Genomic DNA, 21,340 nt, shown 5'->3' on the forward strand with positions numbered 1-21,340 from the left:
TTTCTTTAAGTTAAAGAATTTTTATATCCAAGTTTTGTAACACAGATATAAAAGGATACAGACAGAATGTGCCAATCTTGACCACTGTGTGTCATCAATGTTATTGATTAAGCCATTTCCCACCTCATCCCACCCCACCTTGATATCTAAAGCAAGAATCTCCCAGTTTGTGATGTGTAAAAAAGGCATTTCCTCCTGTTTACCTTTTATTAAGTGAAGAAAACAGAATAAACATAAAAATATCACCTGTCTTAGTCTGGGTACTTTAGAGATACAAATCCACAGATACTCAAGTATAAGAGAGAGTTTTATATAAAGGTTAAGTGCACATCAAGAAAACATCCCAACCCAGTGCTGCCCAAGCCCACAATCCAATATTAACCCATTAACCCATATGTCCAACACCAATCCACAAAGTCCTCCTCCATCTCACAAAACACACGCAATGATGCCGACTACAGGAGGAAAGCCGAGTCAGTGAATGTGCTCAGCATGACAGGGGTCTCCACATGGGTGCTCCAGCACCCAGGGCTTCATCGGGTAGGTCCATGTGGCTTCTCCTTAGGGATGTCTTACAGGAGGTGAGCCTTGCCGGCTGAAGCAGGGAACTGCTAAGGCAGCTGCACCCTGGTCCGACCATCAGAAGGCAAGAGACCCGAGAACTAGAAAGGTGAGGCTCACTGAGCCATTTATCCCTCCACCCTTCAATTAACCCCACACGTTTATCAGTCAGGTTTGCACATTTAACTACCGCCTCATCACCCTTATAATAAAGATGACCACTAAAATTTTTCAATTGTCATTATATTGGAGTTTATGCTCATACATACAGAATACACACATAGACACACACCCTTCTCCAAGATTGTCCAGGTATTAACTCTAATTTATAAATTTAGGACTTGTGGGTTGTTTATTTTTGCGATGTGGCAGGTGTCTATAATATGTGGCAATTTCTATCCAAGAAGCAGAGCAATGAGTCAATATTCAAGACAGCTCATTATACAAATATTTTGTCAAAATACTCTAATAAGAAAAATGGTGCAGAATAGATTTCAAATTTCCTCATAAACAGGCACAACAACGAGGATTGCAAAACCAAAGATTCTCGGACAACATCTATCACGTAAATATGTCCCAACGTAGTCCCACATAAAATACATTTGTATATAAGCATAAGACCATCATGTTATCAGCATCTACATATAAGTAACAGAAGGAAGGCACTTAGGCTAATGTGATTCTGAGGACAAGAGAACATCAAAATCACTCACAGGTTAATATCAAAGGCTAATCTGCGAGCCCCGCTGGCAGAGTGTGTTACACATTGGGTTGCTAACAGCAAAGTCGGCAGTTTAAACACACTAGCGACATGATGGGAGAAAGATGAGGCTCTCGGCTCCTGTGAAAACATACAGCGTTGGAAATCCTATGTGACACTTAAATTCTGTCCTTTAGGGCTGGCTATGAGTCAGAACTGACTCAATGGCAGTCAGTTTGAGTGAGTAATCTGAGAGCAGACACCAAAACTGAGAGAAGGCTCTGCAGGATATCATTTCTAAGTGACTACAAGAAGGCCCCAATACAATAAAGTCCTAGGGTACTGGAGAAATATGACTAGTTTCAAACTTAACAAACAAAACTTCTTACAACATGGAATCCAACACTGAGAGAAAATACTGAGGAGTCTAAATTAAGGGGCAAAGAACCGTGAAGAGCAAAGAAAAGTGAGGTTGAGATGAAGTTGGGGAAGGGAGTCAAGGAGGCTAATTGCAGAGGCAAGAGATTTTTTAAAATGTGTTTATCATTTTAGAAAAATAGCACAAGTGGAAGCACTAGCAGTCTGAGGATATAGAAACTATTCCCAATGATTCCACTCTTCTAAATAGACTGAAAACACAATCTGCTTAAAAATAAGCAACACAACACTGTGAACATAATTAATACCACTGAATAGCGGCAAGTTTTATGTTCTATATATATCAGGTCTTCAAAAATTATTTGTTGGAAAGTTCAATATCTTCTAATTCTACTTTTCCAAGAGTTTTGGAAGCCCCCTTTTACCTTACTACAATTAAAAAGAGCAACAAAATAATATGCTCAACACATAGAAAATTTTTGTAACACTAGGGAGAAAAGGGCACTCAACCAAAGCCAAACCCTGTTCTATCAAGTTGATTCCAACTCAAAGAGAAAAGTTAACCCTGCAGATAATTGGGAGAGGGAGCCAGAAAGAGGTGCCCATAAAAGATAGGCACATTTAAACAAATATTTCAAAATGAAATTTTTTTAAAAGAATTAAAAATCCATGAAAACCCTCAGAACTACAAAAACTTAGCAATGATGGGTTTGGAGACAAGAAACATTAAGAGAGAAGTGACAGGAAAAATTAGAAATGATAACTTATTTCAAAAATGAAGATTATAAGAAATACAAGAATAAATATTATGAATGTCATACCAGAAAGAGAAAATATAAAAGGAAAAATATCTAAAACAAAAAACAAATTGAAAGAAAGCTATAAAAAGATTTCAAAAGAAAATGATTACTATGTAAAATAGACCATGAAGGTCCACCATATTTGTAATAGTAGTCCATGAAGAAGTAAACCAAAGCAAAAGGGCTGATATCCAAAACATTAAAAACTGTTTTAAGAAAAACGTTCTTACAAAGTATCTTAAAACTACATATTAAAAGAGTGTATGTATACCTGAGGAAACTGACATAAAAGAACTACATCAAACACATTCTAATACAGGCAATGGGATCTTCAAGTATAAAATCCAAAGATAAAAACTGTATATGTGTTCTTGCTATATAAATCAGCAAGAGCTCAAGGAATATATTTTCCTATTTTTATTGAGGTATCCAGCAAAGAAAAATTTCATACAATCAAAATCTCAGAAAGGGATTACTGTACATAAGTGTATAAGCCGAGTTGTTCAGCATTTTTTATGCAGTTTTTGTGGTTGAATTAGGTCCCTCGGCTGATATTCGGGTCAGCTTATACTCAAGTATATATGGTAACATTAAGATTGGTAGATGTTGTGTACTACTCGGGCAATAACTTTGAAAGGTGACGGGTGCAAAAAAATTCTCAGGATCTCTAATTAAAGTTTTTCATCACCAAATGAAAGAAATTATTTATTTATTTATTTTAGCAATTTATTGGGGCTGAAAGAAATTATTTTAAAATAACTATAAAATCATATGGTTTTTCCTTTTCATAAATTTGCATTTAATACTATAACTTTCTAGAATATCTGATATAACTAAATGCAAATTATTAGCTAATAAATATATTCCTACATTTTCCCCAATTTTCAGTTGTGTTGACTTCTGAAGAAAAGCAGAACTCACCTCAGAGATAAATATCTCCTTGCAAGGTAACCTAGTAAAGAGATCAGCTCCCGTCCCATCTAGAGGTAACAGTAACTGGACTTAGAACATCCATATTCACTCAGTCAACATAATTTTTTGCCCATTCTCTTCCTCCAAAGCTGGCAATCACAGTCCATTTCAAAGCACACCTAGGGAAGCCTGCAGCAAGATTTAAAAAGATGTCAAAGAACAGAAATTCACCTTATAGAAACAGGTGTTTACAATGAGAAAATAAAGGAGAATGGACTGCAGAGTTTGAAAGGGCCACGTGGACATGAGAAGGTGGAAAGGGTCTCAGAGGAGGACCTTCCCTTTTCAGTGGCCTAGTTCTAGAAAGGATTCTTGTGTACAGACAAATACTAATCTCCTTCCTTACCATGTAACCACCTAGTAAATATTAATAATGAACAAAGGCTCACTAAAATTATTCTCAAGGACAACAAAAACTGATTAGGCCTCTTAAACAAGCAAATATTTCTTCTTATGCAATTGTAATCAAAAATTTGAAGAATTCTAAACCCAAATATATTTTGATGTATAATTTATAAATGAAACTAATATTCAAATGTTTCAATTTACACTGCAAACATTTTACTAATATAATAAGAAAACTCTAAGACAAATGTAATAGAAATGAAAAGATTAGCTTGAAAAAGACATATTATAGGGTGATCAGTTAAACTCATAGGTTAAATGCTGAAGATATTAATAGTTAGGAAATGAGTAATTGCTTAACCTTAATATGACTGCCAATCAGGCTAATCTAATGGTGTTAGATAAATGATAAACAAAAGTCTGTACTGGAGTAGATATGTGCATCCTTGCTTTGCTTAAAACAAAAGAATATAGTAATTCAATCTAATCTACAAGGTATATTTCCCCCATATTGTACCCTCAAACCAAGCAATAGTGAACATGTTGCTGACAGGGGTAAACACACAGCTAACTCCCCTTCTCTATAGTAAACCCAAAATAAATAGGCTCAACAAAATGAAAGCTTCAAAAATAAGGAAACACAGCTGTTTATTCTAGCGTTTTCTTTCATAAATATTGACACCAGAGAATCAAATATGTTACTGTGAAACAGTAGTTGATCCAAAATGGAATGCTTCATTAAAACTGGAAATGGCCAAGAGGTGCAGGAAACGTCCTGAAGGAAAATGTTTTCTACAAATGACACCTTTGTAGATGCCATGGCGTAAAACAGAACATGGTAGAAACCAGTTCTCTGTTTGCATACACAGAACACCTTCCACCTCAACAATTCCATAAATATTGTGTTGAAATACTGCCAGGAAAGGTTGCCAAGGACTGAGAGCAACTTAAGAAAAAGGTAAAATAAAATAAAACTACTCATGGCATGACTAAGTGAAAGGAAAAAGAACCATAAAACATTTTAGAAGAGCACCATGCTCTATTCCTTGTAACAGTCATAAAATTGTTTACAATCTTAGTCAAAAACAGTCTGCTATTACTATTGGCTGAAGTACACGTCAATCAAAAATAGTGCTTCCCAGGAGGTACACCTTGGCCAAGTCACAAAGTTCTAGAGTTTATCATTATCACTTAATTTGCTTTGTTTTTCCCTTTCTAAAACAATGAATGAGCTTTGTGCACATCAAAAACCCAAGAAATGAGTGAACTAGCCTCTAACTGTATTTCTGGAAACAGCTTTACAACAGTGCCAAGTGTACTAGAGAAAATTCTCAATAAAGGAAAGCATAACTACACCAAAACAAATACACCCCAAAACAGGTCCTTTCTCTTCTTTACTCTAGGTAGTAATGAGATGGGCCAATAATGAAACTGAATCAAATTAAGAGAGAGCTTCAAAAAGTTAGGAGGAAGTTCCATTACCTAAAATTCCATTATCTTTCTATTCCATTTTTCCACCAACTCCTTTAAATCCATTTGCAAATGTATGGCGAATACAGTCAACTAACTTTCTATGACTTTCTTTACGCCTACACTTGCACCATTTTGTTTTCAATTAAGAGCCAGAGAGGAAAGAAACGACAATGCCACATAAAAACCTTATCACTTTGTACTTAAGTGATTTAATCCAAGATTCAGGATTCATTTACAAAAAGGCAGGCTCCTCCTTGGCCAGGGGGTGGGGGGGGCATCTCCTGTTTTATTTTTGTTTAACAATTAGCACCTATACTCAGGAAACATCCAATCATTGATTCATCCTCAATTACTGACCCTGAAGAAATACTTAAAAATTAGAAATCAACTGGTATGGTTTCTTTACAGAAGGAAATTTTTTGAAGAGTTTCAATTATAAGAGCTTCCTGATTCCTATTTCTTTGTAATATTCTGAGTATGGGGCTCAAATGAAATCACTAAGCACACTCAGTAGTAACTTAAATTCTGGTTTGATTATCATCCTGTTTCTCATTCAGACAAGGCAGTGATTTCTATGCTTAGATGTCTCAAAAGCTAATCAGGATAGGTTCATATGATTTGGAACTCTCTATACATTGCAAGCTTAATACACAAAAATACATTCCAATAAAATAACAAGATCACTTAAATAAATGCACCAAACTTCTTATCCTTCATGCTAGAAATGTTGTAAGACCACGGGTTCACGAGACCGCCATTGCATACAATATCTTTCCATTTTTTCATGATGACTTAAAATTTTTTTAATCAAAGATCTTTGGTGAAACTATCAAATCACAGGTAATTCTCATTACTCATCCATATTTACAAATCAGTCTACTTTCTAAAAATACTTGCACAGTGCTTTCTCAGACACCTGCAGGAAAAAATTGCCAATGGATACAAAAATGTGTCTGGTAGGTAGTCACTAATATTATAGTCACCAATTTTATAGAACATAACTACTAAATGAACAAGAATTGATTGTATGTCAAAATAAATACATACTACCACAATATACATTTGTTGATGTGGGTGTCATTTGGATACTGACAAAAGCACTGACAGGACACAGTGGACCACACTAGCCAATGTGATAGATCAGACAGTGTAAAGCAGGACTTGAAGGTGAATTTTCCAAGTTGTTCTAAGGGCAGCAGCTGGTGAACCACCTTTCTTTAAACTCAGAAGTGATTGCTGGTAATGCTAATATATCACAATGAAAGTCCTAGGTGGGTCTTCCAGGCTAATGGGTGACATTGCACCTGATAATTCAAGGACCCTGACTTCCCTCATTGTAGGTGTCACCATTCTCCTACCATCGCTGCTAGACTTCTCTGCTAGACACTCTGCATCCAGCTGGCAGATGAGAGAGCACACACACACCTCCCTCTACTGAGCAGACCTTTAGCAAAAAACATATTGGCCCATTTTTCTTTGGTCCTTAAGTATATACAAAAGATTTAACAACAACAACAACAAAATTAGCCTGTTAAAACACAGAATTTCATGCAAACAGAATCGTAATCACTAATCACTTTTTCTCTTCCACTTATTCTCACTTACTGCTTTGTACTCTTAAAATTAAGTATAGGTCTCAAACATTTTTCATATGCCTGCAAGAAATATTTCCTCCACTGACCTAAATATTAGGTACAATTTCAGGAAATTATAACTGAAAATAACCGCAGTCTTATAATAAGGACAAAATATTCTTTAAAAAAGGTCTTGTATCACATTTAAAAGTACTTTTCCACAAAGTCCTATAAGAAACAAAATCATTAGTACTTGAGTTCTTTCCATTTTAAGGTTACTTAAATACCAAATTTCTTAGAATTTTAAAACTGAAGACAAGAAAGGGAATAGGAAAGACCTATTAACGTTCAATTACAGCAGCTTTTTAGGATATTTGTTAATTCTGTGAACTCGCAGTAGAACAGTTTATGCAGCAATGAGAAATTACACTATTCAGTAATGTTTTTACAACCTCAGATAAACCTCAAATCTTGGGTAACTGACTTCCTAAAAAGTTTGTGTAAATAACATTTTGGTAAATTGAATCATTTTACTTGCAAATGTTAGACATTCTGTAAAGCAAATAACCACCCCAAAACCTGACTTACAGTTAATTTTTTTGTATTACATTGAAGCATCTACTGATAGATGATTTATACTCCCTCTTGTCGATAAGAATCATCTTGTTTTTTAGGAGACTATAAAAACATTTAAATATGGATTTTTTTTTAAATCCACAATTTGGGCATGATAGTTATAAACTTTCTATCTTACGTGATGATATAAACCAGTGTTTTCCACATGTAATTACTATCATTGAATGGCAGGCCTAAATAAAGTATAACAGCCCCAAAAATGGGCAACACAAAAGTGTGATATTTACTCTATATTTCTGTTATAAGGCTTAGTATAAAAGGGAAACAAAGCAATTGACCTAAAGATTAATTAGAATAACTGAACAACATTTAAAGGTTATAATGCTAATTATTTCCTTAAAATACAAATGGATAAAAATTGAGCTAGGTAATTCTAAATATAACAAACATCCATAAGTCATGGTATAGTGAACCTGAATATAATAAGGATATGTAAGTCACTTTACAGTTTAGCTTAATAAGAGTAGATATTCACTCAAAGTTAAGTTCTACTCATCTCAATATCTTAAGAGAATCACTCAATGTCTAGGTATTACTACTCACCATTATATATAGCTACATAATACACAAGAAGGCACATCCAACAATAGAGTTCAGAATTCTGAGATGTCTATGTACTTTAAACCAATGGTAACTTCAAAAGAAAGGACCAGAAGGCTCAACCTAACTTAGAAAGGTAAGCAAAGGAACATAACCACTGGTGTATGAAGGCCAAAGCTCAGATCAAATTAGGGAGAGGACAATGGGTCAAATTCTTGGTAGATGGTAACTGTTTTAAGCTTGTTGAGATAAACAAATGTGAGCACATCCATTGCACACAGTTCCTCACACAGGACTCATTATCTGTTGACTTAAAATGAGAGAAGCTCCTTTTGTTTTACTCACCACTGCACTACCCATAGAGGGCCTAGTGGTAGCATAGTGGATAAGCACTGAGCTGTTAACCACAAGGCTAGTGTTCAAACCCACCAGATACTTCTTGGAAGAGGAGGCTGTCTACTCCTGTAAAGATTTAAAGTCTCAGAAACCAAAAAGGACAGCTCTATTTTATCATATAGGCTTGCAACAAGGAGGAAATGACTCAGTGGTAGTAAAAATTTTTGGTACTACCAATAAAGATCTCTGATGGCACACTTGGTTAAGTGTTGGGCTGTTAACCAAAAGTGTGGTGGTTCAAGCCCACCAGACATTCCAAGAGGCAGACTAATTTTGAAACATGTATAGTCCTGAAACCCTGTGGAGGTCTTCTCTGTCCTTTAGGGGTGCTATGACTTGACAACATAGGGTATAGCTTTGGTTTTATTATTACCAATAACTTGTATAGTACCTGAAACAAATATTTTAAGGAAGAAATACTTATCACTGAAAATATATTAAACCTATACTCATTTTTGGTCATAGGGGGCCCTGGTGACATACATAGATACAAGGTGGGCTACTAACCACAAGGTCAGTGGTCCAAACGTACCCCCTAAGAGAGAAAAACGAGGCTATCCACTCCTGCAAAGATTTACCGCCTAGGAAACCCTAAACAGCGGTTTTCCTCCATTCTCTAGTTTTACTCCATTCTACCAGGAGCCCTGGAGGCACAGAGGGCTATGAGTTGGGCTGCTAACTATAAGGTCACCATTTCAAACCACCAGTCACTCCACAGGAGACAGATGAGGCTTTCCACTCCTATGAAGAGTTACAGTGTCACAAATACACAAGGCAATTCTATACTGCACTGTAGGGTTCCTACGAGTCAGAATTAACTCAATGGCAGTGAGTGAGTGAGTGAGTGAGTGAGTGAGTGAGTGAGTGAGTGAGTGAGTGAGTGAGTGAGTAGGCCACTATGCATTAGAATGGATTCAACAGCAGTGAGTAATAATCTTTGGCCATATTTAGTCTAAAAAGACAAAGAGTAAATAAATTCAGTGATTTGGGTTTGTTAATAATGGATCACTTTGTCATACAAAAAACTAAAAGAATGCAAAAATAAGTCACTTTATCAAAATACCCCAGGATTTTGTAGATTTCTCAAAAAAAAAAAAATAACACAGAAAAGAAAGTCATTCCTAAGCATAGTTTAAATCCTTTAAAGAAAATATTTTTAGCAATGTTTGCTAATCCATTTAATAAATAAGACACATTTCAAGAATGTGACACTGGGATTGAAGGAAGATTCATCAACAACCTGCAATACACAGATAATGCAACTGTGCATAGTGAAAGTGAAGAGGTCTTGAAGCACTTCCTAATGAAGAACCAAGACTACAGTTTTCAATACGGGTTATATCTCAACATAAAGAAAACAACAATCCTCACAACTGGGCCAATAAGCAGACTCACAATAAACAGAAATAAGATTGAACTTGTGGTTGGATTCCCAAAGAGTACCCATGGACAGTTAAGAAATCAATCTGTTGTATTGGGCAAATTTGCTGCAAAATACCTTTTTAAATTGTTAAAAAAAATAAAGATGTCACTTTGAAAACTATAAGATGCACATGACCAAAGCCAGGTTAATCTCAATGGCTTCATCTACATGCAATATTTGGACAACGAATAAGGAAGGCTCAAGAAGAATTGTTACGTTTGAATCACTGTGTTGGTAGAGAATATTAAATATACCATGGACTGTCATAAGAACAAACAGGTCTGTCTAGGGAAAAGTACAGCCAGAATGCTCCTTAGAAAAATAGGGCGAGACTTGGGCTCAAGTACTTCAACTATATTACGAGGAGAGACCGGTCTCCTGGAAAAGGACATCATAGGAAAGAGAAGAATTCTCTCCATGCGATGGAGTAACATAGTGCCTAGAACAATGGGGCTTAAACACAGAAACAACAGTGACGATAGCAAAGGATCTGGCATTGCTTCATTCTGTGTACACAGCGTCACTATGAGTTGGAACCAACTAGAGGGCACCTAAAAAAAGACATTTAAATGACCTGATTTCAACAGAAAGAAGGACAGCGAACTTCCCCAAAAAATACACTGGAAAGACAAAAGCAAGTGTCAAAAACATTTCAAATGTCATGAAGAGATTTTGTTGCAAGACAACCAACTAATATGTGAGCAGACTTCTATTTTACGATGATTCTTTTTGTACTCTTATAGAAACATCACTTGACAGCTTTACATGGGAATAGCAGTTTTTGTAAGCTAGACCTGTTCTGAAGAGGCTATAAAACTTCATGAAAAACTCCATTAACTTTAAATTCCATTTTTCCACGAACGTTTTGAGACCCTCGCATAGATTGCTGTTGAGTGCCTTCAATCTGATTCTGACTCGTGACAACACCCTGTGGCAAAGTTTTCTTGGATACGGTTTTTACAGAAGTAGATTGCCAGGTGTTTTTCCGTGAAGTAGCTATGTGGGTTCAAAACCTGCCGACCTTTGATTAGCAATTGAATGATTAACTGTTTGTGCCACCAGGGCTCCTTAGACCTGATTTAACCCCAAGGAACTAGATACTACCAGTTTTCACTACTAATATGTTTCACCAATTCATCTCAAATAACAACCAAACCACTCTTGGAAACAACACAACCAGAAGTAAGGGTGATGAGACGGACTTGCTTTTTGGACACATCAACAGGAAGAACCAATCCCAGAAGAGGGCATCAGGTTTGGTAAAGTGGAAGGCCAACAAAAATAAGGGAAACGTTTAATGAGATGGACTGACCCAAGTGCCACAATATACTCAAGCATCTCAACACAGACGAACTAGGAATGGAGATTTCATTTTGCTATGCGTACGGTCACCATGAGTTGGAACTCACTCACAGACAACTAACAATTGAACTTATATAGTAATGTGGGTTTTTTTTGCTTGTTTTTTAAGGGGAGAGCGCGAATGAATTTGTATATATAAAAAAAACATCATGAGAAGCTTTATCTATCACGTAAAACATCACACAGCCAGTTACCAGTTAGTCAATTCCAACTCATGAAAACGCCAGGTTTCTCAACAGTAGTTCATCAAGTCTTTCTTCCAAGCACTATTGGATGGCTTCAAACCACTGACATTTTGATTGGAAGTTGAATGCTTAACGGATGTCACCTACAAACTCTACTTAAAGACTTTAAATACTTAAATAAAATCACAATCTAATATTACTTAAGAAAGGAGTCATGACTATTAAGGAGTGCTTATAAGCACATGTGAGACTAAATTTTTTTATGCCAAATCACTCTAAAAGAAATTGTTAAAGCCGAAATGTCTTTTCCATGCCCCATCATCAAATCTAGAAAAAATGAGGCAGCCAGGTGGACATTAACTGAGAAGGTTAGTACACCTTGCTGTTTATGACAATGATACATACTATTTTGGATGCTACTAAAATACCAAAGGATTTACCATATATAATCAAGTATAAGCTGACCCAAATATCAACCGAGGCACCTACAAAAAAAATTGTATTAAAAATATGCTGAAAAACTCGATTTATACATGAGTATATACAGTAAGTCAAGAATCATGTTAAGGTTGAACGGAGTCTTGTGATGCATGATCGGAAATGGACAGCTTTTTAAGCACAAGCATCACCAAATGTGAAAATATGAAACATTATTTTACTAAGATTTTAACATTTTAGGCTAAAGCAGTTTTTAAAAATTAAATGCTAACTGTCTTAAAGTGGTAAGCCCTTAAGGAATAAGAGGAAGGCCAACTAATAGGATAATAAAGTTTCAAAGTGCTTATTACATTTTTATATGCACACTCAGGGCCTGAATAATTGGGGATACTCGTAGCTCTTTTTTGGTTCTGTGGACCCTAGAGCCTAGTCCCATTTAGCTTTCTCTTCACTGAACTACTCAAAGATAATTTTAGCCTTTCTATGACTTAACTGTATAAGCAGTGAGATTATTCATTGTGCATGCTTCCCTGCCTCATAATTAATTGGGTTCCAAAAGAAATCTTCTGCAAACTTCAAGTTGGCAGCTTAGTGAGCTGCAAAAGCACTCTGGGCCTTCTGCACATGCTATGTATGGACAAGGTTTCAAGACCTCGTTTCCTCATTCGTGAGAGAGGAACAATAATAGCATCCTATATTGCATTAAGAATCAACTACAGGAAATAATTTTTTGTTTTCTATTTACATTGAGCTGTGGGGATAATTAGTACCATATACATAAAAATTCAGTAAATGACTAAATTGTTTAAGGATCATGTAATCCAATATTTTTTCCCCTTCAAGAGCCGATTTTCCCCCACCTAACCAAAATCTGAAAGTTCTCAACTTCCTCATTTTAGTCAGAATAAAATACAAAGGATTAGTGACTTGTTTTAAATCAAATGTTAACAAGGGAGATATCCCAAGTCTCTTGACTCCAAATCTACTATTTTTCATTAAACCTTTAGTCTTTATTTATAGAGCCACTTAATAAAATGACTAGTTGATGCCTTGAAATGATAACTAAACTTACAGAAAAGAGATTATTCTGCAAGGAATAATATAGCCACATACTTCATTGCATTTTCATCAGAAGACAACAAGTAATCTCAAAAGGAAATTTATAGGGTTGGTTATATGGCAATTTTAGTTGACATTTAATATGGTATTCAGTATTGTTAATGAAATCACAAAAAGTCATTTTATGCCAGATAAACTCTGCTTTAGACAACAAAGTGTATAATAATTATAGAAAATGTTTCCTCAAAAAATGTTGAATCATGTAAAAACTAAAACTATATGGACTACTCATAAAATTTTCCCCATGTGCAAACCGTATAAATAAGGTTCTACTACTGTCATAGATAGATAGGTATTCAACTTATATAATAAGAGGGAGCAAGTTGTGGCAGTTGTTCACATTTTTGTTATGACATACATTCTGATACTTAGTGGATTTTTTAACTGCCTATTACTCTGACAAGACAATTTTGGACAATGACCTCACTTTACTACAGTAATGGGTTTCACTAGTCCCTGCAACTCATTCTTACTTTTGGTGAGCCATCATGAAGGTGTACCATGGGGACACTGCAATAAGCTACTTACACACACACTACAAATCTACATAAGAGAGAGATAACCTGGATTTTGAGGAGTTGAATCAACCTAGTACTGGTTGCTGAGATAAAAACTTGAGACCGGTGTCTCTGCTCAGTGATTTCTAAGTCATTCATCATTTAACCGTCATATATTAACTTTATACAATTTTTAGAACATTAATAAAGGCAGGGAGGGCAAGAAAAGCACTTCCAGTCACTAAAATGTAATTCAAGAACGGCACAGATTCTGGATGTAAGGAGGGTCAGATACAAGTTGAATAATCAAGCTGATATTTCTGATCCTCCCTCAACAGCTATCTATATCCCTATATAGCAAAATAGAGACACAGCAGAAAACAAATTCCTTTGCCATTCTTTCAGCTCAGAAGCCACAGCTGAACACCAACATGAAAGTTCTTTTTAGTTAAAAGGTTGGCTTGTGGAATGAAGAATGGCTCAGAAGATCTGCATTCCAAACTCACTCACCTCACGTTCACAGTGTCTGAGATACTATAATCACTCAATGTGTGTATTTTCTCCCTTCTGACTACAACAGTTAGATACAGCGCATAATATAAAGGAAGTCCTAGAGGTATTCATGAACTTGTCACCTCTTAGCATTCACTTGATGTAAGCAACATGGATTAAAAATATCTACCATAGTTGTTCCTAAAGTAAAAATACTGGGAATATATTTTTCTATCATTTGTTCTTACTATAAATAAAATGTTTGGATATTTTAGCATTACTGCTAATCTTTTGTACTTTGTCCTATAAATAAGCATTTTTTCATTTTTAGAATAAGTTGGATATTGGGTAAAGTCATGGTCACATCCAGACTTTCAGGTAAAAAGAACATGAGAAGTGGCTCCTGGACCATCTAGGAGGTTTCTCTAGGTTTCCCAGATTAATAGATGAATAGTAGTGTTCTGCTATAGGTTTTGGCAAAATCCAGTTACAAACTAATTAGATAAAAGCTTAACCTCGTGTTAAAATAATTAAGAATTGTATAGCACAGAGACAGATTTTGTTTCTTTGGCATTTAATAAACAAAAGATGATATTAAATACAAAAGATGACAGTGTCAGGCACAGACCTAGAACAGGTGCTTTGAATAAGCCTATCTTGATGGAGATTGGGAATTTTAAATTATGGCAAAAGGACAACTAAAAATAACAACAAGGTCTCAAGCACATAAGCTACATAGGAAACTTTGTATGTGCATTTAGAAAGTTTCAAAATCTTTCTCTTCCAATCATTTTGAACACTGTCATTTATATACATTGCTATTCATTGAATTATCACAAATAAATCACCAAGTTGTCATTACCTACAAACATGTCCCCAATATATAGATTCTAATTTGCATTCAGTTCAGGCAGAAAAGTACTCTGCAGTGAATATAATGCAAAAAGTACTATAATTAGTAAAATGGTTATTAGTTTAACACATGTACACAAAACTTGAAAGTTAAACAGGCTTAGAATGCAAAGCATGTGTGACCAAGTTTCACCATCTTTAACTCCTAGGGAGCATTCTGGCTATATGCTTATTTCATGTCCATTGTCTTTGTTAACACCATAATTCAAAGGTAGCAACTTATCTTTGGTCTTTCTTACTCATTGTCCAGTTTTCACATGCACATGAAGCTAGAAAATGCCAGGGCTTATATCAGGAACACCATAGTCCTCAAAGTGACATCTTTGCGTGTTAACATTTTAAAGAATTCTCTTGGGGAAGAGAGAAAAATGAGCTGATACCAAGGGATCAAGTAGAAAGAAAATGTTTTGAAGCGGATGAAGGCAACATATATACAAATGTGCTTGACGCAATGGATATATGTAAGAATTGTGATAAGAGCTGGATGCGCCCCAAATAAAATGATTTTTAAAAAAGAAGAAAAAGGGCTTAGAGGTTTTTACATAGCTTACTAAAAAATTGGTGTCAGTCAATTCTGACTCAAGGAGATATGCTGGGTGTTGGAAACCTGGCTCCGTAAGACTTTCAAAGGCTGACGTTTAAGGTCACCAGGTCTTTCACCTACGGCACCTGTAGGTAGACTCATCAGGTAGCAGCTGAGCTGTTGTTTACACCACTCAGGACCGCCTTAAACACATTAGGTATCTAATGTTCTATAGGTTTACAGTAATAATTATTTGGAAGGAATATAATCTTTTAACAAAAGATAGCAGTTTAAGATTAAATAATTTTCACAGTCATGTATTTTGATATTTGCTTACTGATCTAAAACTGTATTACTATAATTGGTGGGGGATATTAGATACATTAAAAATGAAAATAACATTTAGTATACTCATAAATGTTTAATAAAGGCTTAACACCTTTATTAGAAAAAAGTATTTGGAACCCGTCACTTAAAAAATTTCACTCTAGGGTAGTAAAACTTTAAATTCCTCATAATTACTGTAAGGAGGTCCCCTGGAGGGGGCAGTTCAAACCTACCAGCAACACCACAGAAGAAAGATGAGGCTCCTGTAAAGACGTAAAAAGCCTCAGTACCCGGATATAGCGTAGCCTGAGTCAGAAAGGACTTGATGGCAGTGGCTGGTAAATACTATAAGAAAATAAACTTAAAGGGTGGACTTTACAAGAATGTGATTCTGAGATTTAAATTTACCAGAAAAGCAAATATCTGAGTATCTTTAAAATTAAAAAACAATTATTAATGATTACTAATAAGGATTAACAAAAATTAAATATTGTTGCATTCCACAAACTGAGCACAGCATAAAAATGACTTAAAAGGAGAACGTTTAATTAATGAAAAGATAAATCCAACTAAAAACTGAAGGCAATTGTGCTGATATGTTCTCTAGCTCTTTCACACACTTGCGCGTGCACGCACACACACGCACACACACAATACAGTCATTCAATATTACATGCTGGTTAGCTCTGTATTTTATTCTAGAATACAAATGTAACATTTCTATGTATAAAATAATAAAGCCCTGAAAATACTCATGAAAAAAACAATCAAATTTTACTGCAGTTAGAAAACAGTTAAAGTATTAGATCTAAATAAACCTGTTACGTGCAATCAGAAGCCAGTGTATGCTATTTTCAAAAGCAAAAGCTATATAAATTACATGCTCTTCATTTTGTTGTACATTAAAAATTATGACTATTTTCTGAGTTTTACATAGTTTAGAACTTGCTCAATTTTTATAAAAAGCCCCACAAGGACCTGCATTTGTTATTTACTATCTAGCAAACAAAATGTGTTATTTACTCCAATTTTTAAATCCATAAGCTTTGATCTGTGAGGTTTCAGAAGATAGCAAAGCTATGTTCTTTTGGTTGTTACTAATTATAATTGTTACCTTAAAGATTATTGTTCTAAAAATAATAATCCCCTGTATTCTCCTGAATTGTTCTATTTATCCCAAAGGTAGACTTTATGTATTACCATCACAAAAATAACTATTTGCATAATACTTTATGATTTTACATCTATTACAAACACATCACAGGGAGCCCGATGATGCATTCAGCTGCTTGTCATTCACCACTTCAAGACCCTTCAGAATCAAACAAGGGGGAGGGGCACATTGCTAATGACAGAAGTATAGAAATGAATATAAATAACAAACTTGGAGTTTTAAACATACAAAATACAAAAGATGAAAAGATGATGGTGATCCCTGCACATAATTAAAACAGTTGCATTTGGTAAATTCCATATGTCCTACATTGAGAGGGCAAGGTATTTGGAGATTCATGCCTCTTCTATTGTAGTACCCATTTAAGTAATTTAAAACTAGTTTGCTACAAAAATAAATAATCATCTTCTTTCTAAGGTTTATAAACTATCAGCATGTTAATATTAAAACCTAACACCCGTGTTTACAGAATTCAGCTTTTAGTATGCACTATCACAAATAAAAATAAAAACCACAAAGTTGTCATTTTCATCCTGTGATCTAATAATCCCAGTACCACTTTTCTATTACTCCACCCTAAAACTAAAGCTTATAAATATCCGCATTCGAATGTTTAGAAAGGAGCTAAAAATGGTCTAATACATTTTCAAATTAGACCATTTCATAATTTCTTCTTTAAAAAAATGAAAAAGAAAACCATTTAAAGCATCTATATTTTCCTCCATCCTTACCCCTTCAGATAACATACATAAAATATTGACTGCTCAGTTATGTCACTTCTAGCCCAAATGTCCATAACACTTGAAGCTTTTTGTAAACAATATGCCTTTTTAAAATACATATCCCTTGAGCCACCATTTACTTAATTTTGCATTCTTTATAATGCACTTTCAAGAATAGTATAACACCGTCATCTTAAACATACATACACGTGTTCATGTGCCCATATGCCCGAGTGCGCGTGCACACACACAACACACCATTCTGGATGTGCAGAAAAGGAAGGCAGAGGAAGAAATGGGGCACGTTGTTGTTTTTCATTCATGCAGCACAGTGATGTCAGTGTCTGCTGCAGCAGCCCAGGCGGCAGGAGCCTTGACCTATGGAGGCTAAAATCCCTGAAGTCGGAACCTTGCAGATTCAAAAGAAATTGAGTTAGGTAATCGCTTTAAAAAACTAAAATCAGCTTTTCACACTAAGAATTGTAAATGGTTAAGCAGACAGGATGTACTTATTGGTTTTACAGTTTTAATTTTGTTGGGGGGGTGTCAAGATGGGATGGGGAGAAGTAGGATGGGACAATAGACATAAGGAACTGGGGGCACAAGAGCCTGCGTTCAAAAATCGCCTCAGTGTAAGAATCTGACAAAACCACCTGGTGTTACAAAGGCAGAAAGACATCTCTAGCAACCTCTAGCAGAGAAGGCCCTTCCATTTCCAATATAAGCTCCCTGGTGATGCAAATCTGTCTGCTGGACAACCAGACTCCTAAAGTGTTTTCATCATGATTGCATTAAAACTGCATTAAACTCGGATGTGCCAAGCTACAACAAAGAGGACAGCTCACAAATTTCCTTAGAACTACTTAATGACGGCACATGCAATTCCTAAGCAATTAAGGCTTTCGGAGGATACAGAAAAACAAGTTGTACTATATAATGTGTTGATGTCAGTGTCAACAAAAAGGGTGAGGAGGTACTTAGGAGAAAGCCATTGCAGTGGCAGAAAAAGCCAAAACTACTCGTGTGCTGCCCCACAAACCCCCTTGTACACGATCGGCAATGCTCACTTTAACATCTTTACATGAGCCCCCAAATTATAATCCTGAAACTCAATGTATGCCTTGCTGACGCGAAATCACTCAGAAATTCACGTAACTGCTGCCTTCTTTGTAACTTCCACAAATGAGCTGATAAACACAGCTATAGAACTTGTGCAAGGGACATGCATATGGCATTAATCTGTTAGAAAATGGTGGCCTTTTCTATAAGATACAGCCAAAGACGTGTGTGCAGTTGTGGTCATTATTAGGGCGATCACGTTGTTTTCATTCATTCATTCAGGATTTGCGGGAGGATGTCAGTTTCTGCAGCAGCTGGCTTGACCTGGGGGAGGAGTGGGGGAGCAAATTCCTCCTGGTGCATACAGATTACAGGATGGATTTCTTGGAACTCGTGTACACATCCCCCTGCACGACATTCTACTCTGGTTCCCCATCAAGTGGTCTGAAAACAATTGCCTTAGCGACATGTTAATTACAGGGCTGAAATATTAAAACAAAAACATCAAAACGGCAATCTGCCCCAACACAATCACTTTCTCCCAGGCTACATAAAGACCTTCACCAAGAAAACTCCATTCAAAACAAAACAAAAATCCACATACCACATAAACAGTGTGCAGAGCTCCAGGGTTGCTTTTCCACTCAGTATGAAGTGCTCCCTGCACAATGCAGCAGCAGCAGCAGCAGCATCTGTAGGCTGCTGTCTATCTACTCAGACGAACTACTCCACTCTCCCTCAGGAGCTCTACGTCTGTTTTGGCGAACCTTCCTGTTCTCCCCCAGGACTCAACTACATCATTCGCGGTGTCCCTAGACAGACACCAAACCAAACCAAAACAGCAAACAGTCCCGGGAGGTTACCGGCGTCCACGCGCTTACCATTACCTTTGACATCTAATGGGGGAAAAAAGAAACTTGAGAGTCTTGAACAGTTGGAGCGAACTCTTTAGGTGTGCTTACAAGTGGGAAAGAAATGCGAGCACATTACACAAAGAGGTCTCTGAAATGTTCCCATTCAAATCGTGAGCCGGGCATAAACCATTTCCAGTGCAGCGCTGTTTTGATGCACATGACCATTTATAGAGAGGAGGACTTAAATAGCCCCCCCCGCGACACACACCCCCCCCAAAAAAGAGGAGGAGGCAAACAGCAAACCCCAACACACTTCAATTGCACATTCAAAACTGTCCCCTGGAGACATCCAGCAGATAGCTTTCCAGCGTACCTAGCCCAGCAGCCCTCCCCCCCCCAAAGAGGGAAGGAAAGCCTTCTCCTGGTGGTTACAGGCGCTAGGAACTTTGCAGGAAGCACAAAGAGGCTGCAGAGATTACGACCACCTCCTCCTGGGCTGCTGGAGTTCCTGAGCACGGTTAAGGGCTTGGACTAGCTCCTTCTCCTGTCTGTCACACACAGCCAACACTCAGCCATGAAACTGGAAAACCCTTTCGACGCAGGCGAGTGATGGGAGAGAAACTAGGAGGAGCGGCACGAGGGCCAGCCAGAAGAACTTGCAGTTTTCCGTTCGCTCGGCCAAGCACGCCCCGCAGCGACCGTAGCGGGGTGGGATTCCCAGGGCCACTTTCACACCTTCCAGAAATGCACTGGCAAAGAGCAGCCCGCAGAGGCTGAAGTTTCCACGGAGGGCACCGTCGGGGAGACGCAGCCCGAGAGAACGCAAGGGTTGGGCTCGCTACCTCTGCACACGGGCGAACCGGGGCTCCGTCGCTCAGGTGAGCTGCTCCTCCGGCGGCTCTCAGGGGACCGTCTCGGGAGGCCCTTGGCCCGCGGCGCCGGCTCGGTCGGGGCCGCGGCCGGTGGCGGCGGCGTCGGGCTAGGCGGGCTGGGGCCGCGGGCCGCGCCGGGCCCCGGGAGACTGCCCAGCGCGGCGGCGGGGGCGGCGGCGGCGGCGGCGGGCGGGCGCGTGGGACTGTGCTGGCTGCTCCGCAGGAGCTGGTAGGGCACCGTGGCGCGGATGGGCTGCAGCAGCCGCCCGGCGCCCGCAGCCGGGGCGCAGCCCACGCCGCCGCCGCCGCCCGCACTGCTCCCGCTCCCGGCGACGGCGGCGGCGGGCGGAGAGCTCGCGGCGTTGCGCCGCATCCTCTGCGGCGGGGGGTGAGGGGTCTGAGACGAACTGGAGGAGGAGGAGGCGGCAGTGGACATGGTGGCTCCGCGAGCCCTGGACGACGCCGGCCAACACGGAGGCGCGGAGCGTGTGGGAGCCGGCGCGACAGTGCGTGCGAGTGTGTAAGGGGGAGGGGCGGGGGTGTAGGGGAGGGGAGGAGTCTTGTAACTCCCCCTTCCCAACGCGCACCCCCGTCGCCTAGGCAAGGGGCGGGGGAGGGGAAAGCTGCGAAAACAAACGTCCAACGGCACCAACCGCCCGGTCGGGCGAGCTGTGGTGGTCAGGCCCGGAGCCGCAACGACCCCCGGGCCGCCACCGCCGCCGCCGCCGCCGCCCCGGGCATCGCACTGACAGGGAAGCGGGACAACCGTGCGGAGCTCGCAGCCCCCTCAGCCCTCGTGGGGCTGCGCGCGCTGAAGGACCCGGCACCCGGACGGAGGGCTGGGAGCCCGGCTTCTGGGGACTAAGGGGGGGCCTCGAGGTGCCGAGCGCTCCACTGAAGCCCCAGCCGCAGCCAGCGCCGCCGAGTGTTCTGCCGGCTCCTCAGTCCAAGCGGCAATTGATCCCGCCCCCACCCTTCGGCACCGCCTCCCGGCGTTTCGGACCCG

At 38.6% G+C, this 21,340-nt stretch overlaps 1 protein-coding gene across 2 annotated transcripts in view; it reads right to left on the reverse strand.

The window, feature by feature from the left end:
- Nucleotides 1-20,885, reverse strand: part of GLCCI1 (glucocorticoid induced 1) — a 107,801-nt gene extending 86,916 nt beyond the window's left edge. Inside the window, exon 1 of one of the 2 annotated variants that reach the window (XM_075558362.1) lies at nt 20,305-20,885. In XM_075558362.1, the coding sequence (XP_075414477.1) occupies nt 20,305-20,770 (466 nt within the window). In that variant the 5' untranslated portion in view covers nt 20,771-20,885. The remainder of the gene's footprint in view (nt 1-20,304) is intronic. The other variant, XM_075558363.1, reaches the window with a different exon arrangement.
- Between the last annotated feature and the right edge of the window lie 455 nt (nt 20,886-21,340).

This window comes from Tenrec ecaudatus, chromosome 9 (assembly GCF_050624435.1).
Source record: "Tenrec ecaudatus isolate mTenEca1 chromosome 9, mTenEca1.hap1, whole genome shotgun sequence".
In the NCBI taxonomy this organism is placed as follows: domain Eukaryota; kingdom Metazoa; phylum Chordata; class Mammalia; order Afrosoricida; family Tenrecidae; genus Tenrec; species Tenrec ecaudatus.